Raw genomic sequence first — 12,360 nt, forward strand, 5'->3', positions numbered from 1 at the left:
CTGGGTCAGAACCTGCTGCAGATGAATGTTCCTGTTAGGCTGACACAGAACCGCCTCGGTTCTGGTTCTGCTCTCTCTCTCTCTCTCTCTCTCTCTCTCCCTCTCTCCCCGCCCACTCTCCGTTCTGCGCATGCGTGCTGCCCTCCCAGCCTCCAGTTTCCGTGTTGTTCTGTGTGTCAGCGCAGTGACGCGGATCATCACAGTCGGTAAGTTTCGCTCCAGAACCCGGTTCCGGTACCGGTTCCTCTGAGCTCCGTGTGTCCGCCGCCGCGGCTCCTCGGGCCGGATGGAGCCGGCGGCCCGGCCCGGACCCAGAGGCCCCGCTGCCGGCCTCCGAGCCGCGGATCTCCACCTGATCCGTTTCCTCTGTCAAGGCGCCGCTCCGACGGACGCGACGCACTTCCGGTCTGCCTTCAGAATAAGAGCCGCTCGTGTCGGAGCTTCTTCTCAGACTGGTCCGGTTCTTAATAGTTGTCTGGGCTGGTCTCGTTCTGTGGCGGTTCTGAAAGCTTTCTGGAGTGTCGGAACCGGACTGGGCCCGTTTGGGTCTCTAGTTGGTTCTGGTGCATCAGACCTTTACTCTGAACGTGTGTGCTGACTTCCGGTCTGAGTGTTTCATTGCGTGACTTCCGGTTGAGGACAGACTGGAGCGGGTCGGATCAGTACTGGTTCGGTATCACCATGATAACAGGGACGGTCACACATACCTGTCAGGGGCAGATGTTTTTTGACCTTTGACCTGAAGCTGTGATGTCGTTCTGATGTCAGAGAGAAGAAGCGAGGGAACCACAGAGGAAGACGAGGAGGAGATGAAGAACAAAGTCAGCAGCACTCAAGGTACCGTCTTCGTCCTCCTGGTGCGGCGCTGTGATTGGCTCAGGTGAGTCCAGGTGTGACTCTCTCTCTGCTCCACAGTCAGCGTGAAGAGGCGCTCCTGGTCCTGGCAGCAGTACCTGAACGAGCAGAAGGCCGAGGCAGCTCCACCCTCTCTCTTCACCCAGGTGAGCCCCGCTCCACCCTGAGCCGGGTGAGCTTCACCTGTCCTGATGGACGCATGTCTGTCCCTCAGGACCAGTCCTGTCCCAGCAGGAGGACGGCCTTCAAGGTGGGCATGAAGCTGGAGGGCATCGACCCGCTGCATCCCTCCATGTTCTGTGTGCTGACCGTTGCCGAGGTAACCGCTCAGCCCCGCCCCCACCGCACCTGAGTGGGAGTGGCCACCTGAGCCTTGTGTCTCTCTCAGGTGATTGGCTGCCGGCTGCGTCTCCACATCGACGGATACTCTGAGTGCTATGACTTCTGGGTAAACGCCGACTCACCTGACATCAGACCCGCCGGATGGTGCAGAGAGCACCGCCACAAGCTCCACCCACCCAAAGGTGAGAACAACTCCACCCCCACAGGGTGAGAACATGCAGCCAGACAGCTGAGTCCTGCTCCACCTGTCCACCTGCTCCACCTGTCCACCTGTCTCTGTCTGCAGGTCACAGTGAGACGGAGTTCGATTGGCAGGACTACCTGCAATCCTCAGGGTCCCTCGCAGCTCCGCCCACCATGTTCACCTGTCGCTCCACCGTGAGTCCACACCTGTCTGTCTGTGTGTCTTCCTGTCTCTGCCGTCCCCTAACCGTCTGTCCACTTGTCTGTCTCTCAGCTGTGTGAGTTCCAGGTGGGGATGAAGCTGGAGGCAGTGGACAAGAAGAACCCGGGACTGGTGTGTGTGGCGTCTGTCGCTGATGTCATCAACGACCGCTTCCTGGTTCACTTCGACAACTGGGACGACACCTATGACTACTGGTGAGACTGGGGGCAGACTGGGGGTGGACTGGGGGCGGGCAGCCAGAGACTCTGGGTTCTGTAAAGTCCAGGTGAACGAAGCCGTTGTCCTTCTGATCTTCTGTGGCTGAAAGTTGCAGGAGGTCCAGTACGACCTTCCCCAGAACCGCGGCTGGTTCTTATGGTCGACATGGTAACCTAGGACTGCTGCACTCGTTGAGTTCAGTCCCTCGTGTTTGCATTGCAAACCAAACTGTGAATGACTTTGGTTCCAGTTAAACGAGCGCCAGGAATAGATCCTCAGAGTGAAGATAGATCTACGTTTCCAGATGCTGCCAGGTTAGGGGCTTCAACAGGAGGAAAACATCTAGACATCATTCCGGTAGCCATTTTAGCCTCATTAGGCCTTTATGCTACAGAAACCGGGCAGGAAGTGACAGAGAGTAGGGGAAGCAGGAATCGATCTCCGGTTGGTTATTAGCCTCTCTGACCACACCCAAAGCCACACCCCCATCCTGCTAGCCTTTGCTAGCTCGTAGCATCTCTTTGGTAAATTACTCTGAACATTTCAAACTACCTGACTAACTCAGCCGGTTCATCAGTTTGGTCACCGATTGGACTAGAAAACCAGTCGCAGCAAAGAATGGACCAGTGGACGAGGACAGGCGTCTCCTCAGGTGTTCAGTCTGTGGTAGTTCCAGTGCTGGCAGCAGGGGGCGCCGCTGACCTGTCCTCTCTGTCCTCCAGGTGTGACAGCAGCAGTCCCTACATCCATCCGGTGGGCTGGTGTGAGGTGCAGGGCCGACCGCTGACCGCGCCGCAGGGTATGTACCGGAACCAGAACCTGGATCTGGACCTGAACCAGCTACATGTAGAGAACAGCTTCTAGCCTCCAGTACTAGTACCACTGGTAGTAGTACTGCAGTAGTACTGGTAGTACTTCTGGTGCTGGTTGTACTGGTAACAGTGGTGTGCTCCAGGTCATCCCAGGCCAGAGGACTTTGTGTGGGACGACTACCTGCAGGAAACTGGTTCCACAGCTGCTCCCAGTTCAGCGTTCACACTGGTGAGAGGGGGCGGGGCCAGGCAGACCGGAAACCAATCAGAGAGCTCCATGCGTTGCCCGACAGCTCACTCTGTGCCTTTGTCCAATCAGAGAGCTCCGCACGGTTTCCAGGTGAACCACAGGCTGGAGGCGGTGGACAGGAGGAACCCCATGCTGATCCGCGTCGCCACGGTGACGGACACCGAGGACTACAGGGTGAAGGTACGGTGCGCTTCCTGTCACCTCTGTGATGTCATCAGAGGGGGACGATGACAGACAGCATGTCCCCGTAGGTCCACTACGACGGCTGGTCCACCCAGCTGGACGTCTGGATGGACAGCGACCACGCAGACCTCCACCCGACGGGGTGGAGCCAGCGCACCGGGCACCCGCTGGAGCCCCCCCCAGGTCAGGGGGCCGTGGGACAGAGACAGGTGGGACAGGGACGACTGTAGGTATTGGGTCCTGAAGCCTGTCTGTCTCCTGTTGGACAGGGTTGTCCCCACTGCCGTCCCCGTCTCAGGGAGTGTGTCCCACTGCCGGCTGCAGAGGCGTCGGACACATCAAAGGAGCCAAATATACGGGACACCACAGGTACCTGTCCCTCCGCCTGTCCCTCCACCTGTCCACAGTGTCTCAGGGTGTCTCCTCCGTCCCCAGTGCCTTCGGCTGTCCGTACTCAGACATCAACCTGAGGAAGGAGGTGGTTCTGCCCGACCGGCTGGGTGGGGAGAGGTCCATCACCTTGGTGCCCGTGTCCCTGTCTCACCTTCACAGGTAGCGCACAGTTCAGGCTCTTATTCTGAAAGGACAGCAGGATGATCCTTAATGCTGACAGCAGGGGGAGCTCTGCTCTGGACAGCAGGGACGCAGAAGAAGTTTATTCTCATCGTCCATCTTCCTGTCTGTCCTCCTGTCCAGCAGAGGCGTCCAGGTGAAGCAGGAGTCCAGTGATGTCCCTCTGCTGCCTCTGGGGAAGAGGAAAAGATTACCTGACAGGTGAGAGCAGCTGCTCTCTGATTGGCTCTTCTCACAGTGTTCTGTCCAATCACAAGCAGCAGAATTTAAGAATAAAAGTCAAGAAGTGGAGCAGTGAAACGATTGGTCTGTGAGGACCGTCTGGATGCTGCAGAACTTTAACAGAACCTCAGCAGAACCTCAAGTTCTACTAACATGATGGCTGAGATCATACTGATCAACCTCAGTATGATCTCAGCCCAGATCACCTATTTGGTTCCAAGCTGCCATCATTAATAAAACCACAGAAGAAGAATGTTTGACTTCACTGATGTCCTCTCTGGCTCCGCCCACAGACTGACCCAACCAACCAAATGCCTGCGTGTGAAACAGGAAGAGGAGGAGCTTCCCCTCAGAACCATCAGTCCAGGTAAATTTCCTCTGGTTCTGGTTCTGCATGGGTTCAGAACCGGGCCTGTGGTGTCATCCAGCAGGGGGTTCCGATCGCTCCACTTCTGCTCCATGGCTGCAGAGAAAGAGTCTGTTTCCATGGAGACCAGGGTGTGATGTCACAGAGGCGTCTGAAGGACCAGTAAGGAAACAAAGAAACTGCAGCGCCTGGTTCTGGTTCTGGTTCTAACTGTCTGCACAGCAGCACCAGAACCTCCATCAGAACCTGAGGTCCGGTTCAGTCCAAACCTGGCTCTCAGAACCGATCCTGTCCAGTTGAGGCCCGCCAGATTCTGGAAGGTTCTGGAGGCCCGACCCACCTGCTCCGGTCACTCTGGGTGTCAGAGCTTCCTCTCTGTTGTCATGGAAACAGTAAGATGGTTGGAGGAGAGCTGTGTTGCGTTGCCATGGAAACAGAGGTTGTTTCCATGGTTACAGCAGTGTTGGTGCCGCTGAGTATAATGAGACCCGAATCTGACTCAGCAGCACCAGGATGGTTCTGACCTGATCCGGTTCTGGTGGTTCTGGTACTGACCCCATCTCACTGGTACTGGTTCTGACCCGTCAGAGTCCAGTCTGCAGGCCGTCCTCCATCAGTCCGTCTTCCTGTCGGCCATGTCGGCCCAACCGGGTCGCGACCTCTCTCTCTGCTGGGAGCAGCACAGGAAGCTGTTGCCGGGCGTGGCCCGTCTCCACGCCGACGCCGTCCGCCGCTGGACCGTCCAGCAGGTGAGCACCGCCACCTGGTCTCCATAGTGACCCGGCTGACCCGCTGACCTGCGCTGTCTCCTCAGGTGTCGGACTTCGTGGAATCTCTTCCTGGATGTGAAGATCAGGCCCAGCTGTTCAGAGACGAGGTGAGACGGCCAATCACAGGCCTCGGCTTTAATGACATCACAGATTAGGACGTCCCACTCAACAAGCACAGGGCCACCATGGAGAGAAAACCTCCATCAGAACCACTCTGCTGCCCCTGCTTGACCCGATCGGGACATCAGTGTTACACAGAATCTAAACTTTGATTTATGTCCTGATTGGTTCTGATTGGTTCCTGTTTGTTTGTAGCAAATAGATGGGCGGGCCTTCCTGCTGCTCACCCAACGGGACATTGTCAGGATCATGTCCATCAAGCTCGGCCCCGCCCTCAAGATCTACAACTCCATCCTGATGTTCAAACACGCCGAGGACAAGAGCCAATCACAGGCCGAGGACAAGAGCCAATCACAGGCCGAGGACAAGAGCCAATCACAGGCCGAGGACAAGAGCCAATCAGATGTCCAGGATCCCAGCACCTGACTGCTGCACGTTGTGACTGACCAGGTTCAGTCGCCTGATGGTGGCCCCTCCCCCTCAGCCAGGTATTAACCAATCAGGTGCTGCTGTCACTTTATCTCCTTTAGGCTCCGCCTCTTTGGGATGGGTGGGGCTTCGCTGGATGAGTGCAGAAAGGGATTCTGGGATATGTTGTCTGTGACTGAAGTACAGCTGGGAGGAGGCGAGACCGGAAGTGGCTTCGTTTCCATGGTAACGCTGAGACAACTGGAAACATGCAGCTGATGAAGATGACGATGATGAAGATGAGGTCTCATCAGCATCCTGGTGTGATGTCATCACTTCCTGTCAGCAGGACTCTAACAGGAAGCAGGTGATGATGTCACACTGACGCCCTGCCTCCTCTCCTGATGATGTCATCCCGCGGTGGGCGGAGCTCCAGACTTTCTACTGTTCCTCCATAGAGTTCTATTTTCAGCTTTCTATTCTAGATTTATATTCTAAAGCTGACTCCGCCCCTCTGTGACGTCACATCGGGGGCGGGGCCAACAGCCAGCTTCTGCAGGTTTCCTCAGGTTCCTTGGCAACACTTCCTGCCTGCTGTCTGTGTCAGTGTTTGACGGATCAATAAAGTTTCTGACCTGAACGTGATCATTGATTGGTTCCTCAGGTGGCCGGGGGCGGGGCTTCAGCTGATCAATATGCTTCAGCCAGGGCTTCCCAAAGCCGGCGTATGGAGGGCCGAGAGGGACAAAATTAAATGTATGGATTAGAATAAAATACATTTGAAGTATTTTTTCCAATAAATTCACTTAAAAATAAAATGTGTATAATTATTTCTCTTTTTTATAATTAGAGGAAATACTTAAAAGTATTTTTTAGTCCTACAGTGAACACTGAGCTGCAGGGGTTGAATATTTATGTTTTATCTCATGATACACATTATTTAGGGAACAGCTGCATTAAATAGTTTTCCTGTTTTTCCCACAAAAATTAAATAATTTTGTTTCTAAAAAACAAAACGTCTAAAACAAAAAGTGGGAGGAGCTCCAGGTTGCCACGGAGACCCTGCTTCCTCTCCCACTGAGCTGCTGGTGATTAACTGGGAATACTGGGAGGGAGTTGAGCAGGGAGCACCCCCTGCTGGTCACACCACACACTGCCGCTCCGGTCGGTGAGGATTCACATGGAGACTCTGAGTGTGAAAGATGATGCTGCAGCCATGAGAGCGGAGGAGGAAGAGGAGGAGGAGCAGAGCTGAGGTTATTTTCACCGAGTCAGGAGAGGAGAGGAGAGATATTCAGCTGAGGATCAGTGGGAGGATCCAGCCTGTCCCTCTGCTGGAGGAGCAGAGGAGGAGGTGTGAGTCTCTGCAGCAGCAGCAGGAGGAGCAGACGGAGGAGGTGGAGGAGGTGGAGGCATTCCAGAGACGCAGCAGCAGGAGCAGAGCCATGCAGCAGCCGCAGCTCCAGCAGTAGGAACCAACGCTCCGTCTGTCTGCCATTGATCCGTATCGGCTCTGCAGCGATTGATTATCTGGGCTCACCAGAAACCAATCAGCTGGTTCCGATCCGTTCTGTGTGTGTGTGTGTATGTGTGTATGTGTGTGTGTGTGTCCTGATCAGTGAGAATTAGCTGGTACCGATCATCACAGACGGAATGGATCTCAACTTGTGATGGTTCTGATCCATCACTGATCTCCAGCAGTACCAGATAGTTCTGATCAGTTCTGATTGGTTCGATTTCCTCACAGATAATGAGCCTGCTGATACAATAAATGCATGCTGGGAGATGTAGTTCCCATCTATCAGAGTCCGGGGTCCATCACTGGTTCCAGTCCTGGGTTCAGTAAGGGTTCTCTGGGTACCTGGTACTGGCTCTCAGATGTGTCTCTGTTCCAGGTGAGGTGGCAGTGGGCGGGGCCTGACCCGCTCAGCCACCGTCTGATTGGTGGCCTGTGATGATTGCGACAGGCGGTCTGCTGAGGATCAACGCGCGGCGACAGGACTCTCTGAGGTCCAAACCACACAGATCCCACCCGCACAAGAAGAAGAGCAAGAACAAAAGGTAACACACACCCACACACACCGCCAGAGGGGGCAGTCCCGGCCTCATGACATTATGTCACTTCCTGTCCAGACGCAGCGAGGTGGTGGTGGTCAAGGGGAAGCTGAAGCTGTGCTCCATCTCGGGTCTGGTGGCCGTTCTGGGGATCCTGGTTCTGATGGTCGGGGTTCTGATGGCGGCTCTGGGCTACTGGCCTCGGGACGGACTGTTCTTCAGCTCCCAGCCACAGGAGGGCGCCACTATGGCCTTGATGTCCTTCAGTAGTCCAGCACCAGCACTTGTTGAAGACCAGGTGACAGTTTACCTGAGCAGGACCAGCAGAGTCCGTTATGTGTCCGTTCTGATGTGTCACTCTGCCGCATGCAGGAACCCGGGTGGGCGGAGTCAGACGGAGGAGACGGAACCAATGGCAGAGGAAATGGCTTCAACCAATCAGAGGCCGTCAACGGGACCTCTCAAGATGTTCCAAAAGGATTTCTGGAAGACTTCCTGGACAGGTGAGCCAACATCAGTTACCTCAATGTGACGACCGGCCAGCAGGGCAGCTGCAGGTCAGCTACTGGACCTGTGGGCTGACCCTCCATCCAGGGTCTGGACAGGCTGGGGGACGTCAGTGGGCTGGTAGTTCAGGTGGAACGGTCTTTGACCTGCTTCTGAAGTGTCCTGATTGGCTGTCTCTGCAGGTATCTGTACTCTGATAGGCTGAAGGTCTTCGGCCCGCTCATCATGGGGATTGGCATCTTCCTCTTCATCTGTGCCAACGCCGTCCTGCATGAGAACCGGGACAAGAAGACGAAGGTCATCAACCTGCGGGACATCTACTCCACCGTCATCGACCTCCACAGCGTCCGGAAGCCCCACCCTTCTTCCTCTGGCTCCGCCCACCAGCCGTTAGCCAATCCGCTCAATGGACTCATCAACTATGTCCAGGCCAAGAGTCTGGACTCAAAGTCCCAGATGTGTCCCGCCGCCCTGTTGTCAAGGCAACCAGCCAGTAGCAGGAGCTGCAGTGACGGAGGAGGAGGAGGAGTCTTCAGTGTCTGCCAGGAGCATCCGCCTGCACCTCCTCCCTCCTCCTCCAACAGACACTCCCTGCCCCTGACCTCTGACCCCTGCTGGACCTCCCACCACAAAGACACGCGGAGCTCCTTCACGTTGCCCCGGCCCCGCCAGCGCTCCCCCGGCGCCCGCAGGAGACACTCCTTCTGGGCCAGGAGCAGCGGCCAGGAGGAGGAGCAGAAGGAGGAGGAGATGCAGCCGCCACCTCTGTGTGCCTCCACTCCTCCGCCTCACCAATTCTCCGAGGCTCTGCTCCTCCTCTCCTCTTCCTCGCTCTCCTCCCTGTCCCACCTCCTCTCCTCCTCCTCCACTCCAGCCCCACCCTGCAGGAGGCGGAGCCTTCCGACCGCCGCCTTTAACGCGGCCTACTGCAAGCTGACGCAAGGAGAGGAAGAGTCCTTCGAGTGGTCTTCATCACACAAGGTGACCCCAGAGGAGGCGGCTCGGCCCTCACAACCAGAGACACCCTGAGGTCCCGCCGGCCCACATGGGGGGAGAAAGAGGAGGAGGAGGAGCCTGACTGATGAAGCCGGTGATGACAGCAGCAGCAATAAAGAGTCTCTGATCGGAGAGATGAGCCAACTTCCTGTTCATCAGTTATCTGGTGGGACCCAGTCTCACCCAGCCAACAGAACTGGACCCACTTGACCTAAACGGATCCATTCAGGAGACCACAGATTGTCTTCATGTCCCTCTTTACACTAACTAAACCAGATTAACCCAAACAGATCCAACTAATCCAAGATGACTCCATTAATTACCAGCCTGTCCCGTTTCCCTTCCAGACTGACCATAACTAACTAATCCAGCTAATCCCAAGTCTTCTAACTAATCCCATTGGATTTGGATGGACACCAGGCCCAGTCCAGCAGCAGGTCCTTCTTCTTCTTCTTCTTCTTCTTCTCTCTAAGTGGAAAGGGTCAGAGGTCAGAGGTTGGTCTTGCTCCACGCCTGCAGTGCATGCTCTTTAAGCAGCTTCAGTATTTTGCACTTTTTGATCTTCAATGCTTCATTCTTCTGGGACTACTTTCTTTGGCGGAGGTGTCCCTCCCTCCTGTGTTGGACCTGGAGAAACGGACGGGTTGGACAGCATGTCGTTGTTTTTACTGCATGTTCTAGAAGCCGGCCACATGATGAAGACATCAAACATCTTCACCCTTTGCTGCTCTGCAGGCTCCGCCCACCTGCTGAGGAACCGCCCCCTCCACGTTAAAGATGGCCGCCTCTGGAGGACTGAACTCGACCTGTCAGAATCCCAATCTGCTCTACCGGACCTTTAAACTCAAAACAATCGAACTGTGATTATGAAGCAGAGAAAACGGGTCAGAGTTCAGAGTTCACAGGTAGCTTCAACAGGAAGAACTCTAAAACCAGTCCTACTGGCTGACTGGGTGAACTGGTGATGGTCTGGAGAAACCCATCCAGAACCTGAGCTGGTTCTCCTATCATGATGTCTGAACTGATTCCTCACACACTGAACTGGTTCTGTTGAGTCTTTACCTGTCCCGTGTCTTCTAACTTGTTGGTACGGGACGTTTCAGCCCTGGTTCTGACCTTGGTTCTGTTGCAGCTGATTGGACCCAGATCAGCAGAACTTCAGAGCTACAGCGTCCTCCACTGAGCGAAGCTTCACTGAAGCACAAAGTGAAACAAATAAAGCACAAAATGTCCAGCTGACGTCTCTGACTCCTCCCTCTTCCGGGGCTCCGCCCACATTCACAGGTATTGGGTCGGCTCCAGGGTCACACCTTCACCTGGGGCTCAGGTCGGGTTTTCAGACTGTTCAGAACCATTGAGGTTCTGTTGTAAACACAGAACCGGGCCAACAGAGAGGAAGAAGTTGGGATCACTTCCTGTCTGTTCAGGCTGCTGACAGGAAGTGATGTCACTGCCTGTCCAGAGTTTCCTCAGAAATGTTGGTACTTCCTGTCATCACCAGGGTCCAACATGATGGCCGGGTCATGACCAGAACCACCTCAGAACAACACGGTTCTGGCAGCAGGACTGGTACCGAGGGTTCTGTTGGAGCTCCAGAACATTCCAGTCTGAGAGGCCATCCGACCCGGTTGGTTCCACTCTGGCTTGACCTGGCCTGGCCGCTCTGAACCAATCTGAACTGGACCTTTTAGACACCAGTCTCAACCCGGTTCTGATGTTCTGTTCATTGGAGAGTCACTGATGACATCACAGAAAGAGGAAGTAGCTGGTTCTGGTTCTGGTTCTGCATGATCTCAGGTCTTGAAGTCTGATGGAGGAGTTCAAGACCTGGGGACATGAGGACGTCCTCTGGACGAGGACAGTACCTCCTTCTGTCCCTCTGTCTGTCCTTTCATTGACAGCAGGAGGACAGACAGAGGGACAGACAGGAGGACAGAGAGACAGACAGACCAGAAAGACAGAGAGAGAGACAGACAGAAAGACAGACAGACAGACAGACAGACAGAGAGAGAGACAGACAGACAGACAGACAGACAGACAGACAGGAGGACACTCTGAACTCGTCCTCGTGTTTCTCAGACTTTCAGCCATCAGGGAATCTGATCTCGGATCAGTTTGGCTCCACCAATCAGAGCGCTGCAGGAGTCTGACAAGCCCCGCCCCCAGCCGCCTGGACCAATCAGAGTGCAGGGGTTTTCTGTCCTCCAGAACTAGAATGGACCTGAGGTTCTGAGAGGTTCTGATCCCTGCAGGACGACAGCATCAGCAGAACAAGAACCAGAAACACAACCGGGACCAGAACCGGGACCAGAACCAGGCTCACTGTCTCCATCAGTCTCCCCTCCGCTCCCCCCTCCTGCAGCTGGCAGTCTGGGAGGGGGGGGATAATCTGGGGGCGGAGCCTGAGCAGAAACCAATAATCCGTCAAACAGCTGCAGACAGACTGACTGGGAGAACCGGACCGCCTGAACCAGAACCAGAACCAGCACCAGCATCTTCTTCCTCACTGCTGCAGAACCTGCTCAGGTAATCCTCTTCCTCCTCGCCCTCCTCTTCCTCCCTGCTGCTCCCCAGCCGGGTTCTGCCGGTCTGGACCTGGACCAAGGCCTCCTGACCCGGTTGGACTCGGATGTTTTGGTTCGGGTCTTAAAGGAGCAGCAGGAAGTATTCACTGATTTATTATTATTATTATTATTATTATTATTATTATTATTATTATTATTATTATTTCTGTTAAATAAAACATGACATTAAGTTTATCCAGTCAGTGTTCGGTACTGGACGGGTTTCAGTCCAGCTGCTCATCTTCCTCCTGCTTTGACTAGGCCACATGGGTCCTCCATGTTTGTGTCTCCTTCCCCTGACTGATACTTTATCAAAAATCAGTTTTCATTTTAAATCCTGATCTGTTCGTTAAACATCCAGAGAACTTCTTGAAGCTTCAACCAGAACTCCCAGTACAGCTGCTGCTGGGCGCTGTGTGTGTGTGTGTGTGTGGGTGTGTGTGTGTGTGTGTGTGTGTGTGTGTGCGTGGGTGGGTGTGTGTGGGTGTGTGTGTGTGTGGGTGGGTGTGTGTGTGTGTGTTCAGGAGGTTCACAGAGGGTGATGATGGTGATGATGTCACCAACCCACTACAATAACAGCAGCAGAAGAAGAAGAGCTGTGATGTCATCATTTACTTCTTTCATCTCAGTTCTTTTTTCTTCTTTTGTTTGAACGGATCACTTCCTGTCTGCACCGGTGAGTAACACACACACACACACACACACACACACACACACACACACACACACTGG

At 54.6% G+C, this 12,360-nt stretch overlaps 2 protein-coding genes across 3 annotated transcripts; both read left to right on the top strand.

Annotated features, from left to right (window-relative positions):
• Positions 1-110: 110 nt before the first annotated feature.
• l3mbtl4 (L3MBTL histone methyl-lysine binding protein 4) lies at positions 111-6,151 on the top strand. Of its 2 annotated transcripts, none has more exons than XM_028004671.1 (18): positions 111-206; positions 769-837; positions 916-1,001; positions 1,070-1,174; positions 1,244-1,379; positions 1,484-1,575; positions 1,655-1,797; positions 2,524-2,600; positions 2,757-2,842; positions 2,933-3,043; positions 3,115-3,229; positions 3,316-3,415; positions 3,482-3,598; positions 3,743-3,820; positions 4,135-4,208; positions 4,797-4,957; positions 5,023-5,085; positions 5,294-6,151. In XM_028004671.1, exons 1-18 carry the CDS (start codon positions 131-133, stop codon positions 5,522-5,524), a joined length of 1,920 nt encoding a protein of 639 aa, XP_027860472.1. In that variant the 5' UTR covers positions 111-130; the 3' UTR covers positions 5,525-6,151. The 2 variants fall into 2 exon arrangements, with proteins under 2 accessions (XP_027860472.1, XP_027860473.1); XM_028004672.1 differs by having other exon boundaries at positions 3,746-3,820.
• Positions 6,152-6,810: 659 nt separating this feature from the next.
• On the top strand, positions 6,811-10,303 carry tmem200ca (transmembrane protein 200C, genome duplicate a). Its single transcript, XM_028004689.1, has 5 exons — positions 6,811-6,974; positions 7,474-7,567; positions 7,640-7,859; positions 7,934-8,064; positions 8,251-10,303. The coding sequence occupies exons 3-5, from the start codon at positions 7,725-7,727 to the stop codon at positions 9,095-9,097; spliced, it is 1,113 nt and encodes a 370-aa protein (XP_027860490.1). The 5' UTR covers positions 6,811-6,974; positions 7,474-7,567; positions 7,640-7,724; the 3' UTR covers positions 9,098-10,303.
• The last annotated feature ends 2,057 nt before the right edge of the window (positions 10,304-12,360 follow it).

This window comes from Xiphophorus couchianus, chromosome 21, assembly GCF_001444195.1.
Source record: "Xiphophorus couchianus chromosome 21, X_couchianus-1.0, whole genome shotgun sequence".
In the NCBI taxonomy this organism is placed as follows: domain Eukaryota; kingdom Metazoa; phylum Chordata; class Actinopteri; order Cyprinodontiformes; family Poeciliidae; genus Xiphophorus; species Xiphophorus couchianus.

Excerpts from the sequence above, each read along its gene's own strand:
- l3mbtl4 (XM_028004671.1), top strand. The coding sequence starts at position 131 with ATGCGTGCTGCCCTCCCAGCCTCCAGTTTCCGTGTTGTTCTGTGTGTC. Across the intron at positions 2,601-2,756 it reads ACCGCTGACCGCGCCGCAGG|GTCATCCCAGGCCAGAGGAC; the intron begins GTATGTACCGGA and ends GGTGTGCTCCAG. Across the intron at positions 2,843-2,932 it reads CCAGTTCAGCGTTCACACTG|AGAGCTCCGCACGGTTTCCA; the intron begins GTGAGAGGGGGC and ends TTGTCCAATCAG.
- tmem200ca (XM_028004689.1), top strand. The coding sequence starts at position 7,725 with ATGGTCGGGGTTCTGATGGCGGCTCTGGGCTACTGGCCTCGGGACGGA. Across the intron at positions 7,860-7,933 it reads CAGCACTTGTTGAAGACCAG|GAACCCGGGTGGGCGGAGTC; the intron begins GTGACAGTTTAC and ends TGCCGCATGCAG. Across the intron at positions 8,065-8,250 it reads CTGGAAGACTTCCTGGACAG|GTATCTGTACTCTGATAGGC; the intron begins GTGAGCCAACAT and ends CTGTCTCTGCAG.